General features: G+C 42.5%; 1 protein-coding gene across 1 annotated transcript in view; it reads right to left on the reverse strand.

Annotated features, from left to right (window-relative positions):
- The window catches only part of TBC1D8B (TBC1 domain family member 8B), an 84,405-nt gene that overhangs the window by 29,854 nt on the left and 32,580 nt on the right, over positions 1-21,971 (reverse strand). Inside the window, exons 7-12 of the mRNA XM_088482798.1 lie at positions 13,354-13,518; positions 12,190-12,330; positions 11,157-11,307; positions 10,462-10,676; positions 5,469-5,586; positions 5,052-5,337 (exon numbers count right to left, since the gene is read on the reverse strand). Of these exons, the coding sequence (XP_088338924.1) occupies positions 5,052-5,337; positions 5,469-5,586; positions 10,462-10,676; positions 11,157-11,307; positions 12,190-12,330; positions 13,354-13,518 (1,076 nt within the window). The remainder of the gene's footprint in view (positions 1-5,051; positions 5,338-5,468; positions 5,587-10,461; positions 10,677-11,156; positions 11,308-12,189; positions 12,331-13,353; positions 13,519-21,971) is intronic.

Here is a 21,971-nt window from a genome sequence, read left to right on the forward strand (position 1 = left end):
AAAAACAGGAAGACCAGATTAGAGTTTGCCAAACAACATCTAAAAAAGCCATTACAGTTCTGGAACAACATCCTATGGACAGATGAGACATAGGTCAACTTGTACCAGAGTGATGGGAAGAGAAGAGTATGGAGAAGGAAAGGAACTGCTCATGATCCAAAACATACCACCTCATCATTGAAGCATGGTGGTGGTAGTGTCATGGCATGGGCATGTATGGCTGCCAATGGAACTGGTTCCCTTGTATTTATTGATGATGTGACTGCTGACAAAAGCAGCAGAATGAATTCTGAAGTGTTTCGGGCAATATTATATGCTCATATTCAGTCAAATGCTTCAGAACTCATTGGACGGCGCTTCACAGTGCAGATGGACAATGACCCGAAGCATACTGCAAAAGCAACCAAATAGTTTTTTAAGGCTAAAAAGCGGAATGTTATGCAATGGCCAAGTCAATCCCCTGACCTGAATCCGATTGAGCATGCATTTCACTTGATGAAGACAGACAAAACTGAAGGGAAAATGCCCCAAGAACAAGCAGGAACTGAAGACATTTGCAGTAGAGGCCTGGCAGAGCATCACCAGGGATGAAACCCAGCGTCTGGTGATGTCTATGCGTTCCAGACTTCAGGCTGTAATTGCCTGCAAAGGATTTGCAACAAAGTATTAAAAAGTGAAAGTTAGATTTAGGATTGTTTAGTTTGTCCCATTACTTTTGGCCCCATAAAAAGTAGGAGGCACATATAGAAACCGTTGTAATTCCTACACCGTTCACCTGATTTGGATGTAATTACCATCAAATTAAATCTGAAAGTCTGCAATTAAATCACATCTTGTTTGTTTCATTTCAAAGCCATTGTGGTGGTGAATAGAGGCCAAAATATGAAAAATCTGTCAATGTCCCAATATTTATGGACCTGACTGTATGTCTAAAACGACCGGGAGCGCACATCGCTGGTCATTTTAGACATTTTAATGAACGATTTGCGAACAATCATTATCGTTCAATCGCTCATTTTAATCGTGTAGTGGATGTGCGCCATCAGAGCAACCAAACAACCCAGTAGGGAAAAGACTGGTCAAGACCCAAACACCTCGCACGACTGAGCGTGAGGGAGGGAACGCAGTGTTCTCCAGCCTGATTAAGAGAAAAGGATTCAACGGTAAGTTGACCAAAAATCCTATTTTCTCTTGCAGCAAGGCTGGGGAACACTGGACCATGGCCCTCATTCAAACCCGCTCGCAAGCGGGTCGATGGTGGGGCACTGCGCACACGGCATGTGCGCAAGCCCCGGAGCGAGAGATAAATTCTCTCGCTCCGGGGCTCACTACAAATGGGGCGGCTGTCGATGTTGATCGACAGCTTGCCCTGTTTTGTAGGCGGGGATGGCCGGACAAACAGAGGCGTTCCTGAAGGCGGCCCTACTGACATCGCCAGTGATGTCAGTAGGGAGGTTCCTGCTCTGTTAGAGCAGGAAGCTACCTGGGGCTTGCAGTAGATGAGACCCTACAAGCAAGGGTCTCGTCGCAAGCCCCGATGGTCTCGACCATCGCGCCCATCACCTGGTCACCCACAGCTTAGCGAGCGGCCAGCTTTTAAAACAAAAGTGGCCGCCCTCATTCAGAGCGAGCGCTCGCTTTTTGCGAGCGGCTCTGAATGAGGTCCCATGGGACGTACCAAAGATCGCCCCCCAGGGGAGGGAATGCTCAGGCTGCCTGACCAGAGAACTATACGCCCATAGTGGGTGACGTCGGAGGCAAAAACATGAAACGCAAAAAAAAAATAAAAAATGAGCAAACGTTCGGACAGGGGACCAGGCAGCTGCACGACGGACCTGTGCTGTTGAAGTCCCGTGTTGCACTGCACAGAAGATTGCCACCGCCCTAGTGGAAGGCGCTGACACCAGGTCTGGTGGCGGTCGCCCCGCACCAGAACGGGCTTGAGTAATGACCAAGTAGATCCAACGTGCAAGGATCTGCTGAGTAGCCGGCCAACTATGCCCCATGCATCATAAAGTACAGTGCGGCGTACCAAAGATGACGTGTCCAAGGAAATCTGCATAGCTCAGCCCAAATAGTAGAGCCAGATTATCCCAGTCCCGGGAAGTTAGAACCTAAATCCTATACGGCGCAACTGCACAAACCTCATGAAAGACAAGAAAAGGCGGCTTGCCAATCCCAACAATGAACTTTGCAGAGGGAAGGCAATAGCCCTAAGGAAGACCATCTTTCAAGCAACAAGCCGAAGATCCATTGAACAACGCCAATGGAGCCTAGGTGAGAGCCGATAAGACTAAATTAAAATCCCATGGCTCCACCTGCGGATGAAACTGTGGCCAAATACACAGGACACCTTGTAAAAATGGTTTGGACCTCGGAAGAAGAGCCAAACGCTGCTGAAAAGAGAAAGAAAAAGCCAAAGCCTGCATAGTCACAAAACAAAGTCGTCAACCGGCCTCCAAACCCACCAGAAGGAAGGCCAGGAAACGTGAGAGGTGAAACACGTAACAGTTACTCCACCAGAGACAGAGTTTTCAAGCCTGGAGGTAACCGCAAGATGGAAACAGAGTCCGGCCTTGCAGCCAAGTACGGACCATGAGAGAGAAAGACTTGTAAGCTCTATCACTCCCGGGTACAGAAGGCCAGGGACGAAAAACCAAGAAAGGTAGTGCCCTTGTAGAAACGGGCCTAGTAGCATGGACGAAGTGGAACACGCAACCCCGGACCTGACTACCTTGGGAGAACGTCCGCGTACTATGACTAGCATAGTCAGCCTAGAGCCACTAGGAGTACCCTCACCCAGGAAGCCTCAATGCCCATGGAGACCTGAGGGAACAGTGTGGACGGCGGAATCTCTGGATGAAAAATTCCACAGAATAGCCAAGGCAGCCACTGGCGAAAGCCAGCGGATAATTGGATCACATATCAAACTGTGGAGCCTTGCAAACGAGCAGAGAGGCCATGAGATTCCCCCGCTGAAGGCTTCATGCCCGAACAGTAGGCAGACCACTGGAGGGAGAGCCCACTGTCCTGGGAAAAACATGGTTCTACTGAGGAAGACCACTGTCCGATTTCCCTCTAACGGTATGACTACTGCTTAGAGAGAAAGAACAAAGGTCTCCGCACCGGAAAAACTGCAGCATCTGTGTGATGCTCGTGTGAGAACGTCTGTGCGCAATACGCACGGTGTCACCGACCCTGTTGTGTTGCAAACACACAGAGTCGGGGTGCCACCGAACTGTAGGGCCCGGAATAGACAGGGAACGGAGTAGATTGCCCATGAGGAAGAAGGACGACACGCCCGAAGCGGAACCTGAAGATACACATTTCAGACAGCTAGCAAGGATTTGTTGGCCTCTGTGTTGTGGTGTCCCAATCGGAGAGAGTTCATACTAACTGAACCATCCACCACTTGGTGCTCAAGGCACGAAGAGACAAGATCGACCAGAATGAGCCGGTCAGCAATCGAACGAGGAAAAGAGATAGAACCCCCAGTTTGTAGTCCTGCAGCAGAACTGGAGCAAAAACCTGTGGGCTGAGAGGAGTGGAATGATAACAGCCCATTTTCACTGCGTTTGCCTCTTCCTGGGGAAGAGTGATGTTAAAAACCAAAACAACTATGAAGCGGCAGACCTCCAAGGTGCAAAATGGAACCCTAGCGAATGATGCCAAGCACCCAGCTGTCATATACTCAATGATCAAGCAACCGCCCTACCACTTGCATGCGAACTGGGTAGAGTGAGAGACTCCGTTAGGCCTTAGGCGTCATTGGAGCGGTGTCCCCCGAACGGTGAATGGACTAGAAAACCTGCCACCGGAAATCGAACCTCTGCCGAGGAAGAATCGTCTTGTGTCGGACTGACCTTCCAATGATGCTGTGCTGCTGCACGTGGGGAGTGCAGCGTGGGAAGTTCCGCCCCATTCTTCTCCATGCTCCGGAGACCAGGAGTACTACCCACGGGTAGGGTAAACTCTGGTCTTTCAGCCCTGTTGATGGGCAGCCTGTCCACGCGTGCACCCCCTCTTGTATGGGAGGGGAGCGTCGCAAAAGCCTGCTTGTAAAATGGCGGCCGCCATCTGGGACTGCACCCTCCGCCGTCACCCTTTAAAAGGGTAACCGTGTGCACCAGTCCTCTGGCCCAGGCGGTCTCACTGGAGACCAGAGTGCTGTGGGGGGTCACAGCGATGCGCACCGACAAACGCAACGGCCGCACTCACAGAGCGCACAGGTAACCTAAGCAGAAAAATATATATATTACAAATGAAAATAAAATCTAAGCTACAGCAAAGCATAGCAGCCCTCTACAACGTGCCCTACTCCGTGAAGCACTTAAAGAACACTGGAATTGTGATATTGCAGGGGGGAGGAGCTTAGGTTTTAAAGTTACAGTTTAATTTAAGTGCCAGCTCCAGCCCCAACCTACAATCCCCATGGTCCAGTGTTTCCCAGCATTGATGCAAGAGAAAAATATATTTATGATATGAAGGAAGAAATAGGTTTACATTTTATATAGCTATCATTGCCAACATTCAAAATGGTTCAAACTTGTTTCATGGTTGTCGAGGCATATGACATATTATATGGGGAATGTATAATGGTGTGTGGGGCCAACAATGAAATAATGATGTGCTCGCCTTCACTATCCTCTTGATAGAGAACAGCCTCTTTAAAGGACTTTCATCATACTAATATACAATCTTTTGTCATTACAGGACTACCTTTAACATTACTCACATTACATAATGTTTGAATATTGCCACAACAGCAAATCATTTTGTAGACCAAGGGCTAAATGTAAGCATGCGATCTTCAGCCACTGCAGGGATTTATGGGAGGCTCCCTGTATTTTTAAAGCAGCATTGATTTTAAACACCAAGCTAGTTTAGCCTTTAAAATTATTGCCACTTTAAAATTACGGGGAGACTGGCATAAATCCTGCAAAAGCTGAAGATCGCGAGCTATTACATTTAGCCCTAAGACTGGAACCAGCGGAGACAATGTCACAAAACACCTGCAAAAGGGGTAAATTTTCCTCATGTGTCTTTCATACCGGTTAAGAACAGTGACAGCCTCAGCATCGTCTTTGCAAACTAGCAGCTTTTCAATGTTAAAGTGCAGCACAGTCAATCCCAGTTGTAGAATGGCCTTGATCCCATCATAGAAAAAGCAGTCCACAACATTTACAGCACTTTCAATAGGCAGGACACTGATAAAGAGGGTGAGAAACCATGACAGGGACACCGAGGAGAAAAAGGTCATGTCAACCATGTGATCAGTCAGCTGCGGCAAATAATCCTTAATAAGGTCTTCAAATACTGCTTGATCTACCAAAGCACCTGAAACACAATGGACAGAAACAATTACTTATGTTCAACGACATGAAGCTCAGCTCTAAACTTATGTCAGATAACAGACATACCACAGATAAGACAGCAATCACAAACAAGTGATAGAACACAATGATTACCAATAATTCTCCGGTTGAAGTAATCTGGCAGCATTCTTTCACACACCGCTACTAGCAGCCAGAATGCCTCCTCTTCTTTGGCATAAAGCAGTAGGACAGAAGTGAGAATATTCATTGCCTGTGGAAACACAAGGGAGGACATGGAAGTCATGCTTTTTATGTAATTAATTGTCTTCTATTCCTACTGACAAGCATCAGCAGAATGAAAACAGAATATACTCTTCTCTAAAAGCTAAATGAAAGTACAATACAATTTACTCATAAAAAGAAATCTAATACAAAACAGTGGCATTCCGAGATGCATTCTGTGCTATCAAGGGTGAAGCATAAAATAACAGCGTGAACCACCAAACGAATAAAATGGCAGTGAAAAAGAAACACTCTACTATAACAAGCAATAATTGGTTTACATGTAATCTACTAGGTGTCCCTAGAGAAGGTATAGAATATTGTGGACAAAGGCTAACACCTAATGCATGTGTGCTGTGCATGTCCTTAGAAAGTAGGAATACCCCCTTGTGCCTATGTAACTGAAGGACATCGGATCTACTCATCAAACCTAGGTTAGTGGATGATGTTTCACAATTGCCTAGTGCAATCAAACAACATTTATTTCAACCTATATGTAGGTAGCAGCAGCGGCGCCTACCCTCTTAAATGAGGGGGGTTGACGATGGCTGTACTGCCGTTGTCTGCACTGCAGGAGGAAGGAGGGGACAGTAGTCCCAGGCGGCAAGGTCCTGATGCCTGCGCAATGGATCTGGCAGGCGCCAGGGCTGACATACGAAAAACACCGGTTTCTAGGGACTGCATTGGTTGCAGCCTCTAGAAGCCAGGTAGGACTGCCCGAAAGGCAGAGGAGCGGCTTCCCACTGGAAGCACACGCTATACTAATCGCAGCCCGGACTGGCAGTCCCAGAGGGAGAAAATACCTCCCCCTGAGACTGCCTGTCTTGTGTGTGATTGGCAGGTAGCGCTTCCAATGAGAAACCACTGCCATTGACAGTGTAGCCACTGCAGTCACGGGCTACAACTGGCTCACTGAGGAGGTGGAGTTTAGCACTGCAGCCCCTAGGTAAAATCTGCCACTGGTTGGTAAGTATTACAATAGTAATAAGTCAATGCATCATTACTTCTTTCCTTCCCTTTTCATATTTGTTCCAACCATTTAAAAGGAGGACTGTGTAATTGCTGCTCTACCGTCAAATACTGTCCTAAAATGTTTTATTTATGAACCAGTAACATATTGTGAAACATATAAATGTAACGCTACAATAAAAGACTTGTTATAACCCCTCAATTACGTAACAAGTATATATGTACTCCTGATCAGCTGATGATCACTAACAGCAAGTACCTTTCAGTTTATTAATATGAAATGTGAAAGTTGGAGTGGGGTGCAAACTCCACCAATACTTTTTTATTCTATTCAAATTACATCTTGACATGCTCACTACTGGAATTAAGTCCAAAGTTTACGTATCTGGGAGCAGCCCAATCTTCTACTGTGGGTCACATGCAATATTGTGTGATTGTTCAGTTGTTCATTACATCGTGTAATGTGTACTGGTAGTCTTGCATGGTCTGGGGTGAAGGTAAATCAGCCCCGACCTTCGGCAAGATTGCTGGTCGTACAAGTGTGTACCCAGTCTAACGCATACTTTTCAGATTAAATAAATAAAGCAAATCATAGGCAGGAAAAAAGATCATGCCCCCGCAAGGTATTTTTCGTTACTCCTCCTTACCTTCCTTTGTTTTAGGTGACTTCCCAAGTTTGCCCTGAAAAAGATTTAAACACCTACAAGGGAAAGATACATTGGGCTTCCATGGACTTCTTCAAAGAAAAGAAATTATCAGCTAAGAACATAATTTGCTTATTTCTTTTTCAGACTCCATGGCAGACCTGACTAATGGGATTTACCAAAGCAGGTTATATGGGTGGCATGTGTCAAGAAACAATCAGGTACAGAAACAAAACCGCATTGAACAAATTGTTTCATAACTTGATGCATCTTTCTTCCAAATTGTGTATCTCCTGAGTTAGCCACATTAAGGAGATAGTGCTTGGAAAGCTGAGTAAGAAAGACCACATTGCGGCCTCGCATATGTCCTACGTCGATGCCTGTACTTTGTGGGCTCAAATGGTAAACACATTAAACTATTTTTGGATTACTGGTCTGCAACCCATGCAAAAACATCGAATCTTTGGCCTGACAAAAAGAAAAAACACACCTTGTTAAATGACTTGCATACCTTCTACTCACTTTAACGTGCGTCTCCGGGAAGCCGGCTGTCGGTATTAAGGCAGCCGTTTTCCCGACTGCATACAAGTTGTTCCTCAATTTTCTTATGGCCCTAGAGACTGATGACACAGCTACAGACGTCTTAATGGCAAATCCTACCAACACATGCAGCCGTCTACAGCATTTATCCATCTTTTTATCACCTGCATCTTTCATCGAACCACCATCATCCAATGAATGACTCTTTAGATGACAGCTAAATATATTTTAGGCATAAAGTCCCAATTTTCTCTCCCATTATCTGGAAACTGGGAGGTCATATCCAACCTTGTTGCACTAAACTGACTTCTATCAACATGAGCCCATTCTTATTCTAGCAATCCTTTAATAAATGTATTAATAACAAATACAGAACGTCTATGACATTACTCTCCAAAATTATCATCCTGGATGTCCTCAGCATTAGAATGCCCATAGTCTTATAGTTTAATGAGGCTATCCACATTCTTATGTTGGGCATATACAATACAATTATCGGGCTGATCGCCCCGAAAAATTGCACTGTGCGCGCGGCCGTTCGGGTATGCCAGATCGTCCAGCATGTCCATCTGATGCAAAATATTTTAAGTTAAACGTCGGCCTCATTGGGTAGTGTATGCCCAGCTGCGGCCGACCGACAGACAGTCATTTCCCCGTTCTTTCACAGGAAAGGAACGGGGAAAGGTCTCCTCCCCAGGGAAGGAGGGCAGATATCGGAGCCAATTATCTTACAGTGTATGGCCATGATATCTGCTGGGTGTCAGGCTGCCAGATAAAATGCCTGTCAGACCGACAGACATTTTATCTGGCAGTGTATGCCCAGCATTAGGGATAAATACAGACATGTCTTCTTTAACCTCTCCTTCCTCCCTGCAAGAGAACTTTTCTGAATAAAAGGACACCTGAGGAGATAAAGTTTTCATCTTCAGCATAGCGACCTAGAACTCTTCACTCCCTGACCAGATTCAAAAACCTTTGTGTACACAAAATACTTCATCCAATTTAAAAGCAGATTAATTTGACTAAAAGACTAAAGAAGGTAAGGTGAAGTCCTAAGATGTACCTTCTAGGGGCGTTATCTTTTTTCCTGTCTGTCTATCTCAAGTGGAATATGATTTAACCCATTAGTCAGCACTACCAAGGAGACTGCAAACGAAAACATATTCTGCTACTATACACTTGATTTAGTTAGTCTGTAACTATGCACTTCTTTGCAGAGCCAAAATTCCTGATCCAATGGTTAATGATGCATGTTTCCGCCTATTGCTGCAAAGACATAGGTTTAGGGTCAAACTTGGGATTTCTATCGGGGGGGAAGGGGGGGGTTTCCATATACATGCTTAAAATTTAACACTGTACCTATCTTAAATCATCCCCACTTATGCTATTGCTAGACTGTGCTTCCCTCTTACTGCCCACTTATGAATAATATTACCACCCCTCTCATGCCTCTCACTCCACCTCCCTCCAACATTGATACCTCTTTTATGCCTTTCACTGCGCAGGCCTCTCACACCTTGCTAGGAGCTCTGCATATTTTCCAATGTTACTCAGAGACGAAGTACACACTTTCCTTCTAATCGTGTTCGCTGCTGATTACACTAACAGTGGGTAGTGTCGCCTTTGAGTGCATGAACAAAACTCTGAGGAGAATGTGCTGGTGTAGACCTCTAGACATCCAGAACCAAAACAACATTAGCCAAGAACCTGATTCACCAAAAACACACACTGAACTTTCCTAATTTTTCACATAAACTCCAACCCTTTGTGGTTCGGTCTAAAGCAAATCAGTTTGGAGGTAGGGTGGACAAAATAAAATCTCCTAGGTATATACCTGCAGTTATCCAAGCCCTACATAGAATGGAGGCAACAGGTCACTCCTCTTTGTGCAGAAATAAAATAGATGGAGTCACCAGGAAATGTTCTGTAACACAAGCAACGTCCTCAACTGCATACGTTTCTCTCAACTTCCACTAATTTTATTTTCACCTCCGTTTTCCAGCAACACTAAATAGCTGTAAAACAAATTATGTCGCCGGTTACTAGTAACAAACCAGATACCATGGGCATAATACACCATGCAGAAATTAAATACTAATGACGTTAATGCGGCTTGTGCAAAACACTTTTGAAGATTTGCTGGCGGTAATTAGAAAAAGGGGTTGTAATTGCAAGAGAAAAAAGGTAACCAATGCTTCTCCACTAACGAGATGAGGTATATTGTGACACAAAAGTAACGAGAAAAATACACATTTCTTAAAACAAATCAACAATAGAAAAATATAATAATCTGGAAAATATTTACATTGTGGATTTTTATCTTGTGACCTTTGTGTCACAATTTAACTGCCTTATCTCATTAGTGGAGAAGCACTGGTTACATTTTGTCTTTTTAGACTGTTACTTACTTTTAGAATGTTGATTATAATAGTAGACTACAAAAAACTCTGAGCAGCATCATGATTTATTACCAGTGAGCACTGCTGATGAAACCTGGGAAGTAGGGAGAACACTGAGCAGCAAAGCTGCATAGAAACCAAGTGTTATAGTTACAGAGTCTCAAGCACCTGTGTAGAATAGAATATCCTTTTTAAGCATGTAGGTGTCGATTGTTAAAACATAGTTCACTATCTAATTATCTGAATAAAGTCTACTGCAGACATCCATGCATATCTGTCATCTTTACCGCAAATAATGGGAAATCTGCTGACCTGACAATATCCAATTTTGGGGTTCCTGTAAGCATATGCGGTCAGCACCCTCCTCAATGCAGAAATGCCGGTGTCACTCTGAAACGCAGGATGCTCTGGTAATGATCTGCGCAAATCTCGTTCAATCTCATCAGTAGCCAATGTGCACGTACCTAAAGACTTTTCCACAACTTCTGTATAATAGCCTGGGTTAGCTGCCATGTCATTCACAGCACCTGCAAGTGATAACATCTGTTATTCCATTATTAAAGTGAAATTGTTGATTATGTACTGTGGGTGCAGACATGTTGTGATCTGAACCGATATTTGCTATAACGTAGTCGGTAATATCCACTAGAAGATTCTACTAGATATTACCTCCGGTCCCACTATGTGGAACCAACAATAATGTTTCAATGAATTCGGGTTATTCTGTGTGCTAAAAATTGGTCCAAGACCCTCCAAAAGGTATTAAGGATTTCTTATAACAGGAGATCTTGCCTTGTCAACATGTACTAATCAACATTAGCACACATAGCCAAATTATGAACGTTTAAACTACATCATAGGAATTGTTTGTAGTGAGGTGCAAATAGGAAGCAATTTGTATGACTACCCACAATTACTAGCGTGAGGTTTCACTTGTATCTTTGGTTCTGTGGATACCATTGGTTGATATAAATTAATTATCCTTGCTCCAGGATGTGATGTTTTACCTGAGAAAAGTAACCAGAGTTCTCCTCTCAGCGTCTCCGGAATGCCCCTAACTACTAATTTCCGAGTTCTTCTCGTCCGAAACATGCTAACTCCACGGCCACATTCTGTGAACAGGATATTCCATGACTGCTCCTTCATTTTCTCTTTTAACTGGAAAAAGAATTGACATTAATTAATGAAACCAGTGCATACTGAACCTGGTAAGCAGACATTTTATGAGCACAGGAGATGTAAAAGGTATAAATTACCCCTGTACCATACGTTACCATTATACTAAATAATAGTATATAGCAAAAAGGAACAAGACTTAAGGGCTGAGTAAACAGAGGGGGTCATTCAGACCTGCTCGCGAGCGCAGGACGCTCGCAAGCGGGTCGATGTTGCCCCACTGCGCATGCGTACGACGGAGGGAGCTCCGTCGTGCGCATGCGCGAGACCCGGATAGCGACGGGCTCTCCGTCGCTCTGGGTCTCGCACCAAAGGGGGCGTGCTGTCGATGTTGATTGACAGCACGCCCCCTTTGGTGGGCGTGCCTGCCAGACGGAGGCGTTCCCATGGGAACGCCTACCGTCTGAAGCCGGCCCCACTGACATCACTAGTGGTGTCAGTGGGAGTGATTTTGGCTCTGATAGAGCCAAAATCACTCCTGGGCTTGCGGCAGCGAGACCCTACCGCAGGGTCTCGTCGATGATCATCATGGACGCTCGCATAAGCTGTGGGTGGTCACCCACAGCTATGCGAGCGTCCAGGAGGACGCTCCATTTTCATGGAGGAGGGCCCTGATTCAGAGCGAGCGCTCTGGTCAGAGCGTCTGGCTCTGAATCAGGCCCAGAACTCACATGTGGCTTCAAATAATCTCTAAATGAACAATGTAAAACCTGTCATTCTTTAGAATATATATTGTTGCAGCTATACAAAGATATAATGTGAACTCATGATCAGCAAATCTAGTTTATAAGGAAATTATATACAAGATGACAAGATTGCATAATAACTGCAATATTAGGGGACATAGGAAACTTTTTTCCTTACCATTATAGGATCCAGGTTTTCTGCGTCTTGGGGGTGGAAAACAGTCATCAGTGCCTCTGTGCTCACCGTTTTACTAGTGCCTTTTGGACCCACCATAGGATGTTCTTCCAGGAAGTTTTCCCTGCTATCATTATATCCAGTCTAAGAAGATGGGAAGTGTTGTGCATATAGTAAAACATAGAGCAGGCATAGCAGACAAATAATAGTATTGAGCGAAGACTGTGATGTTATATAGTCACAACACCAGGAGTGTCAATGACTAAAATATTACTTCAATATTTCTGGAGTCAGGGGCATGGTATTTAACATATTATGTTCTGCAGAGGGTGGACATATTTACACATTTATCATAGTCAATAGCAATAAACACACTTTCAGGCTAAAAGACTTGGGGGCATGGCATACAGAGGGCAAAACCAAATCTTACAGCAGAATAATGTCTTTAAATGCACAGATACAGTAGTATAGGACATACAAATAGTGGGGCTGATCGAAGGCTAAAAAAGATTTGTGTTTTCATGCAGCACAAATACTATAGGCCCTTGCTTGCTGCACACACATAGCACACAAGCTTGCTTGCTGCACACACATACCAGCCAGCTAATTTTACACTACATTTTGGAGCTGGACTAGGCCATGACAACCTATTATTATTACATTTCATTTATAGGGCACCACAAGTACCGTACAAAGAGCAAACAGTAAGACAATAAAGTGCAAAACAGTACAGTACAAATAGCACTACAAATCTCGACACAGCTACTGATGCAATGTTAGCATACAACCTAGCATACAATAGCCGCGATTCCATTCAATGCGATGTTGAATAGCCCCAGGAGGGAGCTCCAGGAGCTATTCAATTCAGCGTGACGTTTGGTCCAACTAAAGGATTTCTCCTCGCACCCTCCTGAGGGTACGAGGAGAAATCCAACAAAAATGCTGGCTGCGAGGTGGTTTGCCGGCTTAGTGCGGCGCTAATAGCCTCGTGGCCGGCACTTTTGTTGGGAGAATGTCGGTTCTACACACCCAGGTTAAGTCGGGAGAAACTGCATTCTCCTACTTAACAGTACGCTGAATTGAACAGCTCCAATGTTTTTTTTTTTCTAGGTGCAAAGTTTGAAGTGATACATTTGATGTCGGTAAAGGGGGGGAATGACAAGTTACCTCAGTAGAAGAAGTGTGTTGGGGACTTGTTACTCCGCATTTGGACCTCAGTCTTGCCACCAGAGAATCATAGTCTCGAACATCAGTGAAACGGAATATATTCTTCCCTTTTGTACTAATTGTAGCAGCCCTTGTGATAGAATCAGACTTCTCTATGCCAATAATCTGCAAGTGGAAAACACAAGACCGGTCTAGAACAGCAATTTTAAGTTTAGAACAGTAAAAATGCCAGAAGGGAAAAATTATACAATTTTAGACAATAGGTGCAGGTTTCACATATAAGGGATTGTGTGTAATTTATATATATATATATATATATATATATATATACACACATATACACAGTCAGGTGCATAAATATTGGGACATTGACAGAATTTTCAGATTTTGGCCTCTATTCACCACCACAATGGTTTTGAAATGAAACAAACATTATGTGCTTTAACTGCAGACTTTCAGATTTAATTTGAGGGCAATTACATCCAAATCGGGTGAACGGTGTAGGAATTACAACAGTTTCAATATGTGCCTCCCACTTTTTAAGGGGCCAAAGTAATGGGACCATCAACTCAAAAGCTATTTCATGGACAGGTGTGGGCTATTCCCTCGTTATTTCATTATCAATTAACCAGGTAAAAGGTCTGGAGTTGATTCTAGGTGTGACATTTGCATTTGGAATCAGTTGCTGTCGACTCTCAATATGAGATCCAAAGAGCTGTCACTATCAGTGAAGCAAGCCATCATTAGGCTGAAAAATCAAAACAAACCCATCAGAGAAATAGCAAAAACATTAGGTGTGGCCAAATCAACTGTTCGGTACGTTCTTTCTTTTTAAGAATGTTCCAGAGAGCTCAGCAACACCAAAAGACCCAGAAGAAAACAACTGTGGTGGATGACAAAATAATTATTTCTCTGGTGAAGAAAAACCCCTTCACGACAGTTGGCCAAATCAAGAATACTCTCCAGGAGGTAGATGTATATGTGTCAAAGTCAACAATGAAGAGAAGACGTCACAAGAGTGAATATAGAGGGTTCACCACAAGATGCAAACCATTGGTGAGCCACAAAAACAGGAAGACCAGATTAGAGTTTGCCAAACAACATCTAAAAAAGCCATTACAGTTCTGGAACAACATCCTATGGACAGATGAGACAAAGATCAACTTGTACCAGAGTGATGGGAAGAGAAGAGAAGGAAAGGAACTGCTCATGATCCAAAACATACCACCTCATCAGTGAAGCATGGTGGTGGTAGTGTCATGGCATGGGCATGTATGGCTGCCAATGGAACTGGTTCCCTTGTATTTATTGATTATGTGACTGCTGACAAAAGCAGCAGAGTGAATTCTGAAGTGTTTCAGGCAATATTATATGCTCATATTCAGTCAAATGCTTCAGAACTCATTGGACGGCGCTTCACAGTGCAGAAGGACAATGACCCGAAGCATACTGCAAAAGCAACCAAAGAGTTTTTTTAAGGCTAAAAAGTGGAATGTTATGCAATGGCCAAGTCAAGCCCCCTGACCTGAATCCGATTGAGCATGCATTTCACTTGATGAAGACAGACAAAACTGAAGGGAAAATGCCCCAAGAACAAGCAGGAACTGAAGACATTTGCAGTAGAGGCCTGGCAGAGCATCATCAGGGATGAAACCCAGCGTCTGGTGATGTCTATGCGTTCCAGACTTCAGGCTGTAATTGCCTGCAAAGGATTTGCAAGAAAGTATTAAAAAGTGAAAGTTAGATTTAGGATTGTTTAGTTTGTCCCATTACTTTTGGCCCCTTAAAAAGTGGGAGGCACATATAGAAACCGTTGTAATTCCTACACCGTTCACCTGATTTGGATGTAATTACCCTCAAATTAAATCTGAAAGTCTGCAGTTAAAGCACATCTTGTTTGTTTCATTTCAAAGCCATTGTGGTGGTGAATAGAGGCCAAAATCTGAAAATTCTGTCAATGTCCCAATATTTATGGACCTGACTGTGTGTGTGTGTGTGTATTATATATATATATATATATATATATATATATATATATATATATATATATTAGGGATGTGCAGGCTCGGATAGGTTCGAGTTTGCACGTGGAGTTCGGATTTTTCCCTCCAAAAAAACGGAACTCAGAACGAGGCAAAACGTCATCTTACATGGACGAACATCATCATTCCTGGACAAAAGACCAGGAATGATGATGTTCGTCCATGTAAGATGACGTTTTGCCTCGTTCTGAGTTCCGTTTTTTTGGAGGGAAAAATCCGAACTCCACGTGCAAACTCGAACCTATCCGAGCCTGCACATCCCTAATATATATTATATATATATATATATATATATAATCAGAATGTCCTGCACTCACAACCATAAAGTGTACAACGTTGGGGTGCTTCCAAGGATCAAATGAAAATGATGCCAAAATAGTCCTGTATTTCCCCCAAAGGAAGGAGAAATTCGCCACTTTAATTCTTTAAACAATTTTATTCAATCTGTGAAAAAGAGGAAAACACATTGACATGTCTACCAGGCTCCAGGAAAATAGATCACTGCTTATGTTAAAGAGTCACCTATATATTACACATATGCCGCCATATAGGGTGCTGATTAATGCACACGGTACTAACTGGACACCTTCACCAGGTAACCTATGTGACCATAGGAGCAAACCATTAATAACACACACACACCTCAGTGTTATCCACCTGATATTCATGAATCACTATATACAAGTACCTCACTTGTCAATAGCGCTGTATGTAATGCGCATGGTTCAACACAACCCCTCAAGGTCCTAAACCTGAAGAAAACATAACTCCGTTACAGTCAAGGATAAGAGCGCCGATCTCTCCACAATGTGTGTGGAAGCTGGCTCACCTTATAGCTCAGGGCTGGTCTACAGTCATCCGTAGTGCATTCATTCAGTGTGCCGCATGCCAGTTCACCTTCAGGTGCACGCTGCTTGCTCTCTCCAGTCCCGCTTCCGGCTAAAGCCGCCGCGAAACCGGAAGTACGCGAATATGCTACAAAGCACTACCGCGTACCTGCATGAGACGCACGCTGGTGCGGGTTGCCTAGGTAACCACTTATGGAAACCTGCAGGTGCCAAATTGAGAGTGTGTGTGTGTTTGCGAAACCGGAAGTGGACGGGAAGATAATCCAATGTCTCCACAATACAATCAGCCACATTAGTTTCCTTAGTAACATACTATGGGAGCCTGGTAGGGCCATATCTACATACGAATACACCACCATAATAAAAAAACTCTGCTGCATTGCTGCAGCAAAGCATAACATCAATTTAGTGTTCTTAAATCAAACACCATATACATATGTAGGTGCAACCCCGCATAGAAGAAAAAACAATGGCAGAATCGAGATAGATGCTATACGCAAATAGATATAGTATAATAAATACGTGGATAGTACATTGGGAACCCTACCTAATTAGCACAAAACAAACACACATGCAAAGATAAAACTATACAATATACACAGAAAAATATTAAAAATGTATATACAGGAATAGCCTATGTAGACCTATATTATCTAGACCTGTAAAGTCTAATGTATCTAATACTACAGACAGCTCAAATACTACATCTGTTGCACCATATGAATCCAGAATCAAAAGAACTGGTTTTAGAGAAAAACAAACATATGTTTCTCTACCTCAATGACTATAAGAATACATTCAACGGGTTGCATTCGTTCAGTCCCCTTGGCATGACCGTATTTAACTAACGTATCCAAAAGCTTTCACGCCTTTTTAAGGCCACAAGCCTATCCGTACCCTGCTTGGGTGGTATCCAATTGATTAATTTGCATCTTAGCGATGCTGCCGGATGTGCTAATTGCAGAAAGTGTCTAGCCACTGGCTTATCACTTGCGCCAGTTGACAGAGCTGCTCATATAGACGCTCTGCGATTGGCCATGCGATCTCTGAATCTTCTGGCTGTAAGGCCAACATAATATAGGCCACACGGGCATACTAAAATGTAAATTAAATAGTCAAGTGCACAGTGTAGTTTGTACTTAATTTTTATCTTCCGGTCTGAGTGTGAGTGATTAAACGTGGACCCCACAATCATAGAAGCACAGGTGATACAACTGCCACAGGAGTAGCTACCAGGCCTTCTCAACAGTAAGTCCGATACATCACTCTCCTTGTCTGGATAAAGCGTGGGTCTCATTAATAACTGTCGGAGATTTGGCCCCCTTCTATACGCCATCATCTTTAACATAAGCAGTGATCTATTTTCCTAAAGGAGCCTGGTAGACATGTCAATGTGTTTTCCTCTTTTTCACAGATTATGTCTCTGTATGATCTGTAATTATCAATTATTGGATGAGGTCTTGAAAAAGGTTCAATGTGGAACCGAAACGTCGACCAGAATTTGATACATCCAAGCAAGTGTAAAGCCCATGAATGAATAAAATTGTTTAAAGAATTAAAGTGGCGAGTGCCTCCTTCCTTTGGTGGAAATACAGGACTATTTGGGGATCATTTTCATTTGATCCTTGGAAGCACCCCAACATTGTACACTTTATGGTTGTGAGTGTGGGACATTCTGGAATATTTTGAGTTTGCATCAACTAATGTTAGTGCATGCTTTTCCTGACACCCAACATTTATATAATCTTTCAATATGTGTAAATCATGTGAAAATTATCTGGCTCCGATAGGTCACACAACTTAATGGATACACCCACACACCCACCCTCCACCTATATAGCACCTTTCAGTCCACCACTCAGTAACTCCTTGATAAAGGCCTCAGGCCGAAACGCGTTGGAGAACAACCCCCCCACACACCACTGCATATACATACACACACATACATACACTCACACTTGTGCACAAACTCTAATTGCAACCGAACATCTACAACTATAAATAAATTGTTATAATAGCTAAGGCGCCAGTGTGGGTGCACTGTGTGTTATGTCTGCTGTTTCCAAAAAGCTGCACACCTATCAGGGGTCTGCCACACCCCCAACAATCTAAACTATACACAAACAGTTGATAGACGGCGCTAATATCTCACATCAGATAGAAAATGAAAAAATGTCTTTAATTTAAATGTTTAATATTGAATGTTTATATGCACATATAATAGATAGATTATCCCTAGGTGGGATTCCTAAAAAGGTATAATCCTAAAAGACATATATTGTACAAAATGACAATGATACATATAAATAAAACAACCGGTGGGTAGTGATCTCCAATCCCCTGTAATACAGGGTGCCAAAGCCCCTTTCCAGATCAAATGGTAAAAGGCTGTGCACAATGGTTACTATGTTTGCAATGGTGTGGATAATGTTCCCAGTATTGTGACACTGTGTTGCAAACAAACCACAAACTGATAGTGATGGCAACACTTGTATCAAACCACAGTACATGGGAGCTAAACTTCAAATAGAGGAAGCACTGGTAGCCAAGCGGTACTGGAGCAACAGTGTGTATGAAAGCTCAACAGTACTCACGATCCTCTTATAATCCAAGCCACTGAGAAAATGATGAAAATGCAGCCTCCGTGGCTGCCAACAGTGTCTCCAGAGATGGAACAGAGCGAATATCCTGACAAGGTCTCCTTCTCTATGAACCGCTCCGGCGGTTAGCTATATGCAGCGTCAGTGGCTGTGGTAGCTTGCTCCAGAGATAGATAAGGGTCTGGCCCCTTCTCGGCACTGATTGTCCCGTGGCTCAAATGAACTGCCACCCTCACGTGCGTCCCGGCAGACCGCTGTATGTGAACCAGCGATGGGACTGCTGGGGAGAGGAAAAAGCAAACAAATGTCTTGTACTGCAGCAATCGCTGGGGGATGGGGTCACTCCACCGGTAAGCACAACTGTGCCCTCAACGCGTTTCTCCACACTAGGCGGCTTTTTCAAGAGGCGGATGTGTTTAGAGGGTCAATCTTGGCCCAACCTTATAGTGCTGCCAATCAAAAATTTCAGGTGAATTTAAACAATCAATTAATTAAAACGAACATCACTACTCCCTTCGAATCAATGATAGCACCAATAGGGAGAAAAACAGACAGTTAGGTGAGATTAAATTCATTGTTCATATTCACCCAAGCTTAATAAAATAATAAAGTACAATACATTACAGCACATAAATTTAGAATTAATAATTACAATACAAAAATATATATTTTAATATATTTATTAATAAAAATATATAAAAATAAAATATAAAAATAATCACAAGTATAAACAGACAAGAACTTGACGTGTTATATTACCTAAGTAATTCCAAAGTAAGGAGCAAGTAACCTCAATGAACAAAAAACAAAAAAAGAGAAGAAAAGGCTAAAGTACACCATATGTACTAAGAGAATTTAGTGAGAACAAAACAGAAAAAATAACAGGGAGGACCTCCCAAGTTTCTAAATAAATTCAAGGTCAAGCGTTTCATTCAATCCTTGTGGCTTTAATGATTGAAGCTTCAATATCCAAGATGCCTCTTGGTGACATAAAGTTCTGAATCTGTCGCCACCCCGATTCGTAATAGGTATATGTTCTAACCCTACCACTCTCAAACCTGAAGGATCACTTTCATGACTTTCCAAGAAATGCCTAGGAACACTGTGCTTTGTGCACTTATTAAGAATATTCCTCCTATGTTCCATGAATTTACACTTTAAAATTCTCACAGTGCGCCCTACATAATATATATTGCAAGGACAATATAGCAAATAAACAACAAAGTCTTTATTGCAGTTGATAAATGCATCTATTTTAAATTCTTTCTTAGATTGAGTAGAAAATACAGTCTTAGGTTTATTTGCTACATGTAAACATGTGGTGCATTTATTATGATTGCATCTATAAAAACCACAGATATTTAAACCTGTGATAGTACTCTGTCTAACTGCAGATTTTTGATTCTGAGAATTATTATAGAAGCTAGGAGCCAGCATGCATCTCAAATTATTCGCCTTCCTAAACACAACCGTCGGTTTCTCTTCCAGGCATTGAGCCAGAACCGAGTCTGTATATAGTAACTTGTGATTCTTCTTCATCATGCTAGTGATTTTGTTAGCTGAAATATTGTATTTGGAAATGAATGTGGGACCAGGCCCAAAGCCCCCCCACTGCTTAGATTTGGAACTGAGTCTATTACAAGTGACAGCATCTGACATCATCTGATTGCTAATCTCAGAATTGCCTATATTACTCGACTCAATATTGATACTATGCCCCATAAGGATATCACTGGATGGCTGTGTGAGATCTAGACCATCTCCACCTTTCTTGGATTGTCTACCTCTCAGAATGTTACGTCTATCTAATGTCTTAGAGTATTCCAAGGCTTCATCAAGCACCTTAGAGGGATAGCCCTTAGTTTTAAATTCTTGGATCAATTCAGTGGCCTGTACTTTAAAATGTTAATCCGAAGTACAGTTCCTACGAATACGTTGTAACTGGCTTTTAGGAACATTTTCAAGCCATTTTTTCTTATGGTTGCTAGAAAAAGGAATGTAATTGCAAACATCAACAGGCTTTTTATAGGAGGAAACACTTAGGGTCTCCTGTAACACCTCCACCGTGATATCTAAAAAATGAATACGAAATAAATCATGAGTGCACGTGAAAAATAAACCAAAAGAATTAGTATTAAGATAATCAACAAAATCACTAACTGAAACCGCATCCCCATCCCAAATGAAAAACAGGTCGTCGATATAGCGAAAGTAATGAATGAGATTCGCACCATATGGGCCGTCCCATATGTGATGTTGCTCAAGACGGCCCATATACAAGTTCGCGAAACTCGGTGCGAATCGACTACCCATCGCTGTACCGAAGACCTGTCTATAGTGCACGTGATCAAACAAAAAATAATTGTGAGATAAAATAAATGCAATAGAAGATAAAATAAAATCACGCTGTCTCCCAGAGATCCCCTTATCATGAAAAAAGGACATCTCCACAGTTTCAATTCCTGTGCTGTGTGGAATATTACTATAAAGGGCTTGAACATCACACGTCACTAATCGGTACGTGGACTTCCATTTTAAACCCTCAATCTGAGTAATGAAATGCGTAGTATCACGGATATGGGATCTCAGGGAGACAGCATGTGGCTGCAAAACATAGGAGGAATATTCTTAATAAGTGCACAAACCACAGTGTTCCTAGGTATTTCTTGGAAAGTCATGAAAGTGATCCTTCAGGTTTGAGAGTGGTAGGGTTATAAAATATACCTATTACGAATCGGGGTGGCGACAGATTCAGAACTTTATGTCGCCAAGAGGCATCTTGGATATTGAAACTTCAATCATTAAAGCCACAAGGATTGAATGAAACGATTGACCTTGAATTTATTTAGAAACTTTTGGGAGGTCCTCCCTGTTCCTTTTTCTGTTTTGTTCTCACTAAATTCTCTCTTAATACATGGTGTACTTTAGCCTTTTCTTCTCTTTTTTTTGTTCATTGAGGTTACTTGCTCCTTACTTTGGAACTAGTTAGGTAATATAACACGTCAAGTTCTAGTCTGTTTATACTTGTGATTATTTTTATATTTTATTTTTATATATTTTTATTAACACATTGTTTATTAAAATATATATTTTTGTATTGTAATTATTAATTCTAAATTTATGTGCTG

This window comes from Taudactylus pleione, unplaced genomic scaffold (assembly GCF_031769625.1).
Source record: "Taudactylus pleione unplaced genomic scaffold, aTauple2 ptg000296l, whole genome shotgun sequence".
Classification (NCBI taxonomy): Eukaryota; Metazoa; Chordata; class Amphibia; order Anura; family Myobatrachidae; genus Taudactylus; species Taudactylus pleione.